The sequence below is a fragment of the Leucopleurus acutus genome (assembly GCF_964270905.1).
Source record: "Leucopleurus acutus genome assembly, chromosome: 12".
Classification (NCBI taxonomy): domain Eukaryota; kingdom Metazoa; phylum Chordata; class Mammalia; order Artiodactyla; family Delphinidae; genus Leucopleurus; species Leucopleurus acutus.
The window spans coordinates 19,482,599-19,497,813 of record NC_139154.1 but is presented as its reverse complement, the minus strand read 5'-3'; the positions used below and the strand labels follow the sequence as shown (position 1 = coordinate 19,497,813).

The 15,215-nt window shown below is 45.1% G+C and overlaps 1 protein-coding gene across 1 annotated transcript in view; it reads left to right on the top strand.

The window, feature by feature from the left end:
* The window catches only part of AFF3 (ALF transcription elongation factor 3), a gene marked incomplete at both ends in the record, with an annotated part of 555,587 nt that overhangs the window by 525,655 nt on the left and 14,717 nt on the right, over positions 1 to 15,215 (top strand). The window contains 3 exons of the mRNA XM_082851313.1: positions 409 to 610; positions 3,571 to 3,692; positions 14,509 to 14,572. Of these exons, the coding sequence (XP_082707439.1) occupies positions 409 to 610; positions 3,571 to 3,692; positions 14,509 to 14,572 (388 nt within the window). The remainder of the gene's footprint in view (positions 1 to 408; positions 611 to 3,570; positions 3,693 to 14,508; positions 14,573 to 15,215) is intronic.

Here is a 15,215-nt window from a genome sequence, read left to right as displayed (position 1 = left end):
AATTAGTACAAGCTCAGGTGTTAGCAAAAGTCCTTTTGGAAGTGGAGATCTCGTGTATAATTTGAGTTTCCTGTTACCTGCCGTTTACACTTGTTAGGAAAACAGTAAGTTGTTTGTCGTGTATTTTGAGATCCTTGGATGAAGAACTTGGGAAATGAAGGTGTTATTATGCTTAGTTATTTAACTCCAGATTACTATTTTTTTCTGGGAGGACGAGTTATACAACCATGAACGAAATTTCTTTATTGTTCGTTACGGTCCTAATGCCATAAAATCGTTACCTGGCATGATAATTCCCAATAGACGTCTTCCTACCAGCAGGTTTTAAGTGGGAGGGTCACATATAAAACAGTTACCTTGCCACGCGCTGAGTGTGTGACATTCCATTACTGTGATTTCCGTTTACAGCTTGGCAATCCCAATAAATAAAAATGAAAAAATGCTCCGCTCACCCACCTCACCCCTCTCTGACGCATCTAAACACAAATACCCCGGCGAGGACCTGACTTCCCCCAGCAGATCCAACAGCAACGGTTTGTTCACCTCCGCCTCGTCCAGCAAAAAGCATAAGGCTGAGAACCAGCTGCAGACCCATGGTGGAGACCTCACGGTACGTTGATGCTCTTCTGCCCCAGATAAAACCAGAGTGAAAATGAGCACACCCCTCTACTCTGCCTCTAGCCCAGCACAGTACGAACACAAGCTTTTTTTTTTTTTTAACTTGCAACTTCAGGTAAAGCTCCTGCTTTATTATTCCAAATAAATGTTCCCAGGTAAAATAAATGTCCGATAGTTTCTGGTATGTGGGAGGATAACGTTTGTTCAAGTCACAAGGAGGCCTTTATTGACAGAAAGCTTGCTGTATAAACAGCACAAGCTGAGAAAAGTTTTAATCTCCAAACGTATTAGACTGGATGACCTAAGATCAGTAACACCCACCTTGCAACATTGCAGGAGGTCGAGGAGGCCCACCTTGGTAAGGGGACCCCACTGGCAGTCCCTGCCCACATGGCAGCGTAGCACCAGGAAGGTAACCTGGCACGCCTTGAGGATGGCCGCTGTACTGACCATGAGGCGGCATTGGGGGTCTCATTCCTCGTTGCTGTGGGATGCCTGGCTGCGGTGGCATCATACCTCCATTTGGTCCAACTGGTAGATTACCGATGGGAGCCTGTCCTGGTCGAGGAAGATCACATTGATACGTGGTGACCAGTGAGGTCCCGCAAAGCAGCCCTAAAGGCTGGTCTGGGAAGACCTGGCAAAGCAGCTGCTCTTCGCCTCTCGCACAGGCAGCTGCCGAAGAAACGGAGGAGGCATTTTCAGCCTCGTCTGCTTGGGAACACTCTTTGGAGGACTTCATTTCCCATCCTGAAAAGAATTAGCTCTAACGTAACTCTTCCAGGACAAAGTAAATTTGGAGTTTTGGACCAACCAATCTTTCTATTGGAAAAGATTTCTTGCCCTGGGGCAGAGCTAAATCCGGGATTGGAGCCCAAGGCCAAGTTGCAGGGCTTCCCGCTGCCCTCAGTGACCAATGTGGTGACCAGGGTGGGACAGCTGCCACCACCCCTCTTCCGGTGACTTTGTCAAGGGTGATTCCAACATGCTGTATTCCCCTGGGAACCTGGATTCCCCTCTAGCCTCATAGCTTAGTCACCATGTGACCTTGGGCCGGTTGCTTAATCTCTTGAGCCTGTTTTCATTTGCAAAACGGTGGTGTAAGATTTCAATGAGGCAGTACCGCCTAAAGAACCCAACCCCTGTGGACACCTGTGCAGCTAACACTGCATGTAAGTTCCTCTTTCCTGCCACCCTCCATCTAACAGCGGGCGGCCCTGGACCGTGCATCCTCCAGGTACATTATTTAATTCCAAACTCCCCCCCCCCCCCCCCCCCCCCGCCCCGTGCCTCTCAAAACCAGTGGGGCTTTGTGAGGCAGGGAGAAATGAGACTTGGCGATAGGACTCTGCAAAGAAAGTGGGGGGAGGCAGCATGTCCTGCTTTATCCCATGAATTAAAGAGGCAAAAAGAGTCGGTAGATGGTCCAGCAAGAGCCTAAATCTTACAGAACCATCAGGAAATTAACCCCTTCATGCACCCTCATTTAGGAGCAATTATCTTTGGTTCTAGGATACACGAATCTGAGACCATATTAGAAAAAACAAAAAGCTAACGATTCCAATTTTAAACCAAACACAACTTTTCTTTGCCTCTAGATCCTTCAATCACAAGCAACTATGATACGCAGAGAATCGTAAAACAATGATAGACTTTACTGAGGCATTCTTTCACTGAACGGGTGTTTATCGAGGAAGTATTTATTGTGTCCCAGGCACTTTGCTACATAACAGAGACGCACTGATGATCTAAAGGGTTCAGTCTCTGCCTGCAGGATAGCTTACAGACTAGCTGGGGAGAGCCACTTAGAGCAGGGCTCACACACATCCGTAATTTACTACCCTGCATGCCAGAAAGGAAACGCCCAGAGTCCTGGAGGCTCTCGTAACAAAGAGGCTTGATCTACGCATAAAATCGTCCATATTTAAAGAAGCATTGATATACACTCCACCTTAATTACTTCAGAGGAATCCATTTGAATCTCCTAACTAAAACCGGGGTGTTTTATTATCCAGACGTCAGCACACAGTAGGTGCTCTCTATAATGTCCACATCTCCAGGACAAAGGGTGTTTCCATTTTTCCCCAGATCCAGAGTGTTCCTTCTTAAAACACATCTTAAATAATTTCTAGTGATTCCCTTTGGCTCTCCCTGTTCTTCACAGACAGCTGATGAGAACCCGTCAGTTGTGACCTGAATGACCTCTTTTGTGAGGGATGATTATAGTTCAGTGGTTCAGAGAGCTTGGCTCCTGGACCAGCATCACCTGGAACTTGTTAGCAATGCATGTTGTCAGGCTCTTCCCCAGACATACTGAGTCAGAGATGCTGGCGGTGAGGCCCAGCTGGCTGTGTGTTAATGGTGATTCTGATGCAGTCCATTTGGACAACCATGGGTCTAGCCAACTGGGAAGCGTAGGAGCCTGAATCCTAAGCCCCCAGCCTCCACCCACAATAGCCATCCGAGCTTGGGCGAGTTCAAGATCTGGATCTGCGGGAGTGGGCACACTGTGATTCCTTTTTTTTTTTTTTTTTTTTTTTTGCGGTATGCGGGCCTCTCACTGTCGTGGCCTCTCCCGTTGCGGAGCACAGGCTCCGGACGCGCAGGCTCAGCGGCCATGGCTCACGGGCCCAGCCGCTCCGCGGCATGTGGGATCCTCCCGGACCGGGGCACGAACCCGCGTCCCCTGCATCGGCAGGCGGACTCTCAACCACTGCGCCACCAGGGAAGCCCAAGAGAGTGCCCTTTTGATGTCCCGGGAATGACATTTGACCACGTATGTGAAAGCCTCCAGCTTGAGACCTGTAGTGCAAGTATTTCTTCTTCTTTATTTCAACAAGGAAAGCACCATCAGCTCTAACCTAGAACACAGAACGCAAGCGATTCTAACAGGTTGCTCCTTCAGCCAGGTGGCCAGTTTCTCAAATACAGGTGTGTTTGTTTGTTGTTTAGAAAGCGGCTCACAGCAATTCCGAAAACATTCTCCACAAGTCACGGCCACAGACAGAGCCATGGTCTCCAGGCTCCAACGGCCACAGGGACTGCAAGAGGCAGAAACTCATCTTCGATGACATGTAAGTGTGGACTCTTGGTTGGTACGGTGAGGGCCAGATCGGTGGGAGCAGGGAGATGGTTTAATATGCGTCTGATTCACAGGGTGGCCATTTCTGTCATGTGATCTCATCTGTTAAATGTCACCCTCTCGAAGGGAATTGCAGCTTCACTCCAAGTGTACCCCTGAGTCCTGGGAGACTTCTGAGTGAATAGAACAACCAGGGCTAACAGGGCTGCCTCCAGGATGTCAGAAAACTAAGCTAAATGGCATCAATGAGTCATATTTCTAAGCCCCTGCCTTTGGGGTTGTATGCTGCCAGAAGGAGAAGCATTTTTTGTTTTTGTAAATTATAACAGGCAAAGAATAATAGTGATTCACTCCTGAAAGCTTTTTATTTTTTCTCTAAAATGCTGTAGTCTTTATAAAAGTGTAAACAGTTCTTATCCAGGAGAAAATATCCTGTCATCCATCTCCCAGTCCTAACACTGAAACCCAAGTATTAGTTCCGTTCCCGGCATCCATTTAAGAGGAGGAGAAACAAAAGAAAAGGAATAAATTAACATCCTGGAATGCTCTGGAGATGCTGAAAATGACAAATGAGAAATGATAAAATGATACTGAAAATTATTTAGGCTCTTGGGGAAAAAATATGTGTCAAGGACAAGCCTGGAAGGCAGCAGGTATGGTTTCAAGAGTTCGCCTTGAATCCTCCTTTCAATTTGAGCCGTTCACCAAGCGTGCAGTGTGTGTGTGTTTGAGGCACGCCCTTAAATCCCGGCGTGGAGCAGCGGGCAACAGTGAGAGAACACCCTGCTCTCTGACTGTTGACAGTCTGGCTGAGGGGACAGACTGTAAGCCACGACCCTCACCCAAAGTCAGAAAATAAAATGGTGCTAAATGTCTCTGAGTCCCAGCTTCCTAGTTGGAAAAAGTGACTGTCATGACAGGCTCTTCTGAGATCCAGTGAGATGGTCTCTCCTGAGCGTGACCACCTGAGAAGTGAAAGCTCGGCGCGGTGGTGATGACTCTTCCACCCTCATCTCCCTCCCATCCTACTTTCCAATCCTATCTTCACTCAGAGTATAGGCACGATCAGTTGGTTCACCTCCAAGAAGCAAGAATACCGAGTTAGGGCTTCCCTGGTGGTGCAGTGGTTGGGAGTCCGCCTGCCGATGCAGGGGATACGGGTTCATGCCCCGGTCCGGGAGGATCCCACTTGCTGGGCCCGTGAGCCATGGCCGCTGAGCCTGCGCGTCCGGAGCCTGTGCTCCGCAACGGGAGAGGCCACAGCAGTGAGAGGCCCGCGTACCGCAAAAAAAAAAAAGAATACCGAGTTGTAGCCCTCAAGCCCTGCTTGGACTTCATTAAGCTACTTAGGGCACAGACTTTGAGGGTTCAAAGCCAAATCCACGTTATTTTGTTTCTTTATTGAGCACGTTCCCAGATAATTGGTTTTACCAAAGTGTAAGGGTGGCCCAGGAGGACGTGTGTTTTTCTCCTCTTCCCGTGGCTGCCGCAGCTGCACTCAACCCCAGGCACGCTCTCTCCTGACCCTCAGCACCTCCCCTTCCCCTCCTTGCCCGCTGCCCTGGGCATCAAGGGAGGTGGTAATTAATCCCCGGGGTGAGGGGCGTGTAATGGGAGTACAATCAGGCAGTCAACTCCATATATGATTAGGGTTTGGTGGTGGAAATTGTTCAAGGGAGCTTTAACCGTTTGCAAAAACAGGAGATTAGAATCGTGTTTAATGACAGTGTGGAAATTTGCATTCAGAAGATATAGGAATCTTTTGATTTTCATCTTAATTAAAGATGCTCTTCCTAATATTAAGAAGCAAATTGAAGACAAAGTAGTTATATGGATGGGTCAGCCTCCATATCGTTTAGGTTGCAACCCAGTTCTTTGAGGAATTAAAAACAATTATACTTATCTTACAAATCAAGTCTTTATAAGAATGGAAACGGGGCTTTAGACATCATTCAAAGCCCACCTGTCATTTTTAACAGTCCCAAAACTGCCCTTATTCATCTCAAGAAGCTTGCAGATGGGGAGGGATGGACTGGGGGTTTGGGGTTAGTAGATGCAAACTATTATGTATAGAATGGATAAACAAGAAGGTCCTACTGTATAGCACAGGGGACTATATTCAGTGTCCTGAGATAAACCATAATGGAAAAGAATATAAATAAGAATGTATATATATATATATGTATATATATATGTGTGTATAACTGAGTCACTTTGCTGTACAGCAGAAATTAATACAACATTGTAAATCCACTATACTTCAATAAAATTTTTTTTTTTTTTTTTTTTGGTGGTACGTGGGCCTCTCACTGTTGTGGCCTTTCCCGTTGCGGAGTACAGGCTCCGGACGCGCAGGCTCAGCAGCCATGGCTCACGGGCCCAGCCACTCCACGGCATGTGGGATCTTCCCGAACCGGGACACGAACCCGTGTCCCCTGCATCAGCAGGCGGACTCTCAACCACTGCGCCACCAGGGAAGCCCAATAAAAAATAAATTTAAAAGGAAAAAGAAAGTTGCAGGTATTATAAAAGATCTGGACTCAGGGAGCAAAAAAAAAAAAAAAAAAGGAGAAGCAGTCATAATCTACAACATGAACAAACACACGTGCATTTGACAGTAAGGTACCCAAAGCATCAAATGTATCAAGGGCATGGTGTTTAAACACACACATGTATGGGAAATTAAAATGTAAGGAATTTCCCAGTGTATGGACCAGAAAGCTAAGTCTGAAACAGCAACAACTAAATGGTCCTACTTCTACCTGCAGTGTCTTGGACTGTTTACAAGAGGCAATGTTTCTCAGTCTGCTGGGACTGCAGCTAATATAATTTTGTCCCTATCTGTATCAACCAAGAGGCTGTTATCATTCGTTCTTCCCATTAGCAATGTGTGTAATTTTTCTGGCTGGCAGCTACAATACAGTGTTTCTCCCTTTATGGATAAAGGTACAATAGAATAAAAAAGCACTCTTTCATATCCATCATATATAGAGAGAGACATCTTCCAGTTGCCACGTGTCCCAATTGATTTGAAATCCATGACAGTAAGAGAAACATGCAACTCAAACAGCCGCTTAACTGCTGAACTGAGAAAGTCGTGGGAAGATTCTTCAGGCTTGAAAAGCAAAAACAGGCATTGTCTCTTCATTGGAACAATAAAAATATGTCCGTGAAGAGATCACTGGGGGGACTTCCCTGGGGGCACAGTGGTTAAGACTCCATGCTCCCAATGCAGAGGGCCCAGGTTTGATCCCTGGTCAGGGAACTAGATCCCACATGCATGCCGCAACTTTGAGTTCACATGCCACAACTGAGGAGCCCACCTGCCACAACTAAGACTGGTGCAACCAAATAAATAAGTAAATTTTTAAAAAATAATAATAATAAAGAGATCACTGGACTAGGAAGTCACCTAAAAGTATGTAAAGTGTCTCCCAGGTTCAGTTGGTGTGTCCTGAGGTCCAGTGGTAGGAACAAGAGTATGTGATTGATTCATTCTCAGTTATTAATTGAGGGAAGATGGAGACATATGGGTGGCCTCTCCAGGAAGCTTCCCCGGGACCACAACCTTGGCCGCCTCCTGCTACCTCTCTGCTCTGCACCAGCTTCAAGGACCATGACCTGGCTCCTGTCATTTTCCTTGACTTCTCCTCACTAGAGGTGTCAACAGGCAGTGACATGACCAAAGAGAGGCCACCAGAAGGAAAGAAAGAACTAGAGAATTAGCAGCGGAATGATTTAGAGTTGATGGAAATCCAGTTATAGCGCTCCAGTGAGTAACAGATGCCATCCTGTCACGTGACTTTTAAAGCCACATCACTGTAGCTTTTTTTAAAAAAGTAAACTCATCCTTTTGTATTACAAATACTCGTTAACGGTTGAATAAACATGAGATTCAGACAACAGCCACCCGAATCCAGTGGGCACTCAAATAACAACCGTTGAATGGCCCCAGCTGAATTAGAATAACATTCCCAGGGGGTAATGCCTGCATCTTTTTTTCTTTCTCTTTCCGTGGATGTAAGGAATCTACTACGTGCAAGTCAATTTAAATTCACGGGCTTCCAGGCCCTTTTCCTAGGTCACTTACCCGTTCAGGATGTAGATGGAACTGAACCGAATAATTTGTTTTAAAACTGTGATCCAGGTCAGCCTGTCCTGCAGGATCACCCCTGACATTTAGCCGTGCGCCACTTTCTCTCCTCGAGAGCCCTGATTTTAAGGTGACGCTGGTGTAATTACCAAACTTCTGTTTAAAAAAAAATCTGTAAGGATTTATGTCCATGAGTGACAGCACTTGATTCAACTCAAAGCCTAGAAACGGATCTTATTAGTGCAGAGCCGTGAGCTGTAAATTACTTGGTGTCATAATTAGTGACAGGGGAGTTCTTGGCGCTGGAAAATCCAGGGAACAATTGTGTCACGAAGTCCTCAGTACAGACGTCAGAGCAGAGCTGAGTGGTGAAATGCTTGGCCTCTCTTCCCACGTGCCATATTGCTGTGCCGGGGAGCCAGAGAACCCCGGGTGCCAGCCCTGCCTGCTGTTTCCAGAAGGATGTGCTGTCTCTTGCCCACATTTCACAAGGAAGAGTCAGTCATGATCGTCACATTCAGCCACACCACCAAACGTCCCATCTGTCCCCGTGGCACCAATACCAGGAACCCAACTACTTAAACCTCCCTACGCCGAGAAGAGACTCCCTCGCCACGCGGTGCTGAAGCCCTGGCCTGGGAGCTGTGGCTGGCAGGGCAGGAAGAGGGAGTCGGCATTTGTGATATGATGCGCAACAGCCTCATAGCTAAAAGCGTTTTAATTTTATAGAGGGTGGAAGATTCCTGTATGTGAAAGGCCAGATGATGGAGTGAGAGGACACCAACTGCAATCCTTGAGTAGGTGATGTTACATCCAGGCAAGGCGCGCCCACGGTGGACCTGCTGTGGCCGTTCTTCCTCTCCCGAGAGGCTCCCCTTCCCAGTCGCTTCAAAGCTGGACCCCACCTTTCCTGATACACCATTCATGTGCCTTTCTGTTCTTCATATGGAATTTTTTCACTTATGAACCCCTCTCAGCCAGGTTTTTATTTTTTTCTAACCAAAACAGAAAGAAAGGAAAAAAAAAGGACTTGGCTGGGGGTGTTGGGAGGGCAGGAGCTGGGGACAAGGCCTTTTAGATCTCCCTGATTGAAATCTGAGCTCTCTGATCATTTTAAGGGCTTGTAAAATGATTTTCTCTTTTGATTAATTTTTTTTTATCAGTCGTTTTTCTACAGTTATCATGGTTTATTTTACTTTATGTATTTATCTTTGGCTGCGTTGGGTCTTTGTTGCTGCGTGCGGGCTTCCTCTAGTTGCGGCGAACGGGGGCTACTCTTCCTTGTGGTGTGTGGGCTTCTCATTGCGGTGGCTTCTCTTGTCGCGGAGCATGGGCTCTAGGCACGCGGGCTTCAGTAGTTGTGGCTCGCGGGCTCTGGAGCACAGGCTCAGTAGTTGTGGCGCACGAGCTTAGCTGCTCTGTGGCATGTGGCATCTTCCCGGACCAGGGCTCGAACCCATGTCCCCTGTATCGGCAGGCGGATTCTTAACCACTGCACCACCAGGGAAGCCCTTTTTTAATTTTTGATTTTATGTTGGAATATAGTTGGTTTACAATGTTGTGTTAGTTTCAGGTGTACAGCAAAGTGATTTAGTTATACATATTCATATATCCTTTTTCAGATTCTTTTCCCATATAGGTTATTACAGAGTAATGAGTAGAGTCCCCTGCGCTATATAGTAGGTCTTTATCGATTATCTGTTGTATATATAGGAGTGTGTATATGTTAATCCCAAGCTCCTAATTTATCCCTGCCCCCGTCTTTCCCCTTTGGTAACCATAAGTTTGTTTTCTAAGTCTGTGAGTCTGTTTCTGTTTTGTAAATAAATTCGTTTGTTAAATATCACACCCAGAGAAGAACAACAATCAAATTGATGCGTTTCCCTTTCGATAGAAAGTTGCTTATGCTCACGTGACAAAAACCTGCCATTTAGCCTGTGTGTCCTGGAACGCACACGCCGTTTTCTATGTGTGGCCGAGAGAGGAGTCACCTGCAAGAGCCTGTGGCCTGTAGGAGACACGATGAGTGATTGCTTATGCTTCTGAGAAGCCAGGGACTCGGGGGTCCCAGCCAACATCAAGGGCGTAGAAACAAAAGCTGCATTTGAATCCTTGCTGCCGAAAGCAGTCTTCCTGCTTCCTTCGGAAAGCACTCATAAAGCCAGCGGCAGCACCGGGGTCCCTGGCTGTGCAGTGCCCTCATCGGCAGCACCCACTTACTCAGTGCGTGAAAAACAATTACCTCACTTCTTACCCGTTCTTCTTGGTAAAGAAAGTACCTCACAGCCTGGGCCACAGTAACACCTCGGGGACTTATTAAATGACAAGCTGACAGGCTATCAGATGACGAATTCATTTGGTGTGCAGTTGCCTAGCTGTCTGATTTGGATTTCAACTTCCCTGAGAAAATGATCCCCACTTCTGCTATGCCAAGGAACCCGTTTGTTCAGACACGTTGAGTTCGCCATCTCTGCCAGTTTTCACAAAACAGGCTGGTTTTGCTGAGGAGGTGCATTTCACAGAGGTAGGAATCACAGAAAGCAGCCCGCCAGCCTCTCCGTGGGAGGGTGTTCAACTCCATCGCAGCCACAAAGGAGAACAAAGAGCAAGGTTGCTCTAATACGCTGGTGCCAGAAGAAATTTTAGGGTAGCTCAGCCCCCGCCGCTGCTTAGAACTAAGGTGGCTCGCGTGTAGGTGGGGGCAATGAGAGGTGAGGAGGGCGCACTCCCTCTGGATCAAGTGCTCCCATTTTTTTTGCTGCCGAGAGCTCTTATAACAAAGATACACGGGGCTCGGCTTTGGCTTTTGGATCACTCAAGCCCAGCTTCTGAAGAGCCCCAGAGACACGGTGAGTTACATGCATGATGTTGAACTGTACTTTTCTTAGGGTTGCTCACGTATCATCATCAAATACCATCGCTGTGAGAAACGGTGTGAAGAACCTTATGATCACAATGAAAAGCAAAACTCTAGGTTTTCCATGTGAAAGAAAAGAAAGAAGATTCAATGAAAAATGAGTTTGAACGCTGCGGTCATTAGATTCATTTTAGTGCCTGTGCCATGTTATATTCTGTAACTGCCACAATGGTGACGGCAGTTTTACTTTCCTGCTGACTTGAAAGTCACCATCGGAGTGATGCCTTCATGACAGCACGTGTCCACTGCCTTGCCGGACAATCTGGGTGACATCCCATCATCCCATTGCCTTTATAATGATCTGATCTAGGAGTGTGGCTCTAGAAATCACCTGAAAGGAAAACAAATGGGCCAATCATCAAGCAATCTTCAGTGACTCAGTGTAATAAGCCCTCCATTAGATGCAGAGATGAGAATTCTTATGCGATCCTAAACAGGCCCTGATAGTACATTTCTTCAGCATCTCAGGTTAATGTTGTAGCTGCTGTGATGTAGTCAGAAAATAGATGTGTTACTTATCCACCTACACCATTGTGAGAGTTTGTGACTCAGCCTCCATCTCAGGTTTAAAGGATACACTTACATGCTGCAGATAAAAACAGCATTGATTAAGGTACCCGTATTAGGAATTAGGTGGCACTGCCACCCCAGGGGTAACTAAGAAGGCTAACAGATGCCTTTGCTTATTACCAAAGTAATTCGTTCGTGAGAACGAATTGCATTTGAAAAAATGATGATCCGTTAGTGACGAGGTCTACAAAAAACAGGGCAAGAGAAAAACGACCAAATTCCTATACTGGAGTGTGGGACAGATAATGATGTGGAGAATTTCAGGTTGCCATGGAGATGTTCTCTGGCTCATTGCCTTCGAGGCTGCACCCCATCAGAAGTCAACCCTGTCTCTCTCTCTTTGAAACTCAAAATATGAATGCAAGGGGGGGGGGTCATTTCTATTCTACCATGTACCTAAAACTACAAGGTGGGGAAGATCAAAGAGGTCTACAACAGGGCCCCCGCTGAAAATGGTCCAGCTGCAAAGTTTGCATACATGCAGTGACTGTAGCCCAGGACAGCAGAAGGTAATTAAATGCCTGGAAGTGAAGTGTAAACAAGAGGTGGTATCTGAGATCAGGAAAGACATGGCTGATCATGGACCAAAATTACCAAGAAGGCCTTATGGCCTAAGAATTTGAGGGACAGGTAACATCTGGCTCATCATAAGCACTTAATGAATGAGCAGAGAGGTGAGTGTTCCAGGAAGAACGGAAAGGATGAGCAGAGCTTCTAAGACAGCCATGGCGTGTCAACCAGACAGTGAGGACACCTCTCTGCCTGTGGTTGAGGGACTTGGTGAGTAAGTGGTACGGTTAAGAGGGTTAGGCAAGATGATTGGAGACCTGAACTGCGATTGGAATTCATAGGCCCTGGAGATGGATTTTAGATCTATGACTAGGATGGTGATATAATGAAAGCCACGTTTTACAAACATTGGTCAAGGCTTGAAGCTCAGAATAGATTGTATGGGTGCGAAACTAGAGGCCAGGAGAGGTGATGAAAGCCTAGACTTGGTGGATATGGTCATTGGGGAAAGAAAAGGATGTTTACAAGGGAGCATTCATACCATTTGATAACTGGGGGAGAGATGGATGGAGATGCCTGAACTCTTGTCCTGAACAAATAGGCTCCAGGACCCCATCTGAAGCTCAGGAGTCAGATCTGGGTGTGGGCAGAGGTAGGTCTGGTCTTCTGCTTTGGGGCATTCAGCAAAAGGACAAACGAAAGATATTGCAGAGGATTTTTAAGGCATGAAACTCTTCTGTATGATACTATAATGGTGGATACGTGTCATTGTACATTTCTCAAAACTCACAGAATGTGCAACGCCAAGAGTGAACCCAGATGTAAACTGTGGACTTTGGGTGATGATGATATGTCAGTTTCAGTTTATTGATTGTAACAGATGTGCTGCTCTGGTGGGGATGTTGGTAGTGAGGGAGGTTGTGCACATGCAGAAGCACGAGGTACACAGGAACTTCTCGTACTTTCCACTTCATTTTGCTCGGAGCCTACAACTGCTCAGAAAAATTAAGTCAGTCCATTAAACAACAAAAACAAGAACAAAAATAATGTAAATTGCCACAGTCGGCATCAAAGACCCCACAGATAGCCAGTATGTGTTCAAAGGTCAATATGTGGACAGAGAAGAATAAACCATCGTGAAAGTCAACTAAAACGCCATTCAAATGGAAGAAGCGTGAACGTTGAGGAAATAAACTAGAACAAGAAGAGCCGGTCAGAGCAGGGCCTTCCTTTGAAGGAAACCTCAGGCCTCACCCACCAATGAAGACCCATCATGATGAATGAAAGAGTCCAGGCCTGCATGGCAGGAAAAATGGTGAAGGGCTCATGATTGAGAAACAGAGTTTCATTCTACACATTAGGGAAATCCTGCAGCCATGTTCCTCATTTCTTTGTTGGAAAAGTTAAAAATTCCCAGCATGTTCCACAGTACTGACAATATTTTATGCGGAAGAAGAGACAGAAAACCAAGGTCTTTTTCTTGCTTCTGTGATTTGTGACCCAAAATTAAGTATTTGCTTTGATCCTGGTTTGTTTATTTGTTTGATTGATTGATTAAAACCATTCAGCTGAGGATTATAGTTTTGGATGGTAATGTCATTGACATGGTATGTGTGATTTTTCTAAGCCTTTTGACCCCTTAGGATAAAAGGACGCTCTGACTACCTAATACTGCATTGGGGAAAAGATGCCTTAGCTGAAAGAAGGCAGTTCAAAATAAGTGTATTAAATAGGTTAAACAGTTCATGATTAATATTGCTACTTACATCTTATCTCCCATTCAGGGGGTCCTGGCTTATGGTGTGTACATGAATAGGTCAAGTTTACTGATTATATAAAGACCCATAATGCAAAACAAGTTTATGCTGATGGTACCTAAAGTATGTAGATTTAAAAAAATCTATCCAATGAAGCATTTAAAGTTACTGTCTGATGAGTAGTTTAGTGTAACTTGGGGTCATGTCACACACTCAGATCCATCTCTGGATGAATTCCCTTCATCTCCCAGCAGAGTCAGCGCTGGCCAGGGTTATTGTTTTAATAATGCCCATGTCTGGTGTTAATGTTTACCAGCCAGTTAATCAGAACTAGAGAGAATACATGCCATGTTTGCATTGTGACAAGGAAGACGTCATTTTACAATTAACTTTATTACAACTGGAATGTAATCATGCAACAGCATCTCTTTTCATTTTTCATTGCAAAGCTTTAAAATAATTACATACAGAGATACAAGCAACTTTGGGTACCATTTATGCATACAAACAACACTGATTTTCATAAGGGTACAGAAATATACTCACCTGTACATATCCATACAATTATTATGAGATACCTTTGCCATCTTTACATTAAAAAGGGATTGCTTTGTGTAACTAACCTGTGAAATAAGATTTTGCACTTGTTTTCTTAACCGTGCAATAAAAAATCTGATTCGCAAATTAGGTACTGGGGATCCATGTTAAAAATCACTGTAAATGTACATATTTATTTGCATATATTGAGTGTGTTTTGGATTGCTAACTTAAGAGAAATATAATAGTAGTCTTTTACATATAGGCTATAATAGTTTGGAAATGCAAAAGAAAAGAAAAATACTTGATTCCGTCTTAAGAAGAGTCTTGAAATTGTGCTTCAAGTGTGAGCAAAGGAAAGAATATTTTCCAAAGATCTTGCACTTGCACGGTAATGACGTTTCATATCACCCTCTCCTCGTAGGCCACGCAGTGCAGATTATTTTATGCAAGAAGCTAAGCGAATGAAGCATAAAGCAGATGCAATGGTAAGACCTTTTCTCTCCAGATCCTTTCCTCCAAATGACGTTTGTACCACAGCTTCATCACTGGGGCAACATAGCTAGGGTCATTATAAAATCTATTACAAGGATGGCTGGGTCTGTTAAAGGCAAAAATGTTTATATAATCCAGTGCTCGTCACCCAATAAATTATGACCTCAACCAATAATGTCTGACTGGGAGGAAGCCCTGGATAAACTAATATTTCAGTTTAGACCTAAAGTTTGAATAGGAACCAGAGGCAATGGAGTCAGTGGGTGGTAATAGTTTTTTTCCTTAAAAAGAAAGCACCCAAGTTTGCATATTTCTCCCTTGTTAGCCTGGCCAACGCTTGGCTTGGTCCCAGGATCAAATCCCTTTTCAAAAAGACTTGCATTCTTCACATGTACCTGCCAGAATGAATTTTTCCTATGAATCTGGACAATCCAGAAACTATTTCACTGCACATAAGACCCTGAAGCTGTATGATTTGATGTTTTCAGAGAGTAACTTTTCTGACTTGGATAATTTATTTGAGAAAGCTTAAAGCCTTCAGGCAAGAGTTAGAACACTTCTGTTTTTTCCTAAAAGAGATCATACGGTTGTTCTGTCAGAAGATCTCATCCAAAGGGAGTCTTTCCTATCCAGTAA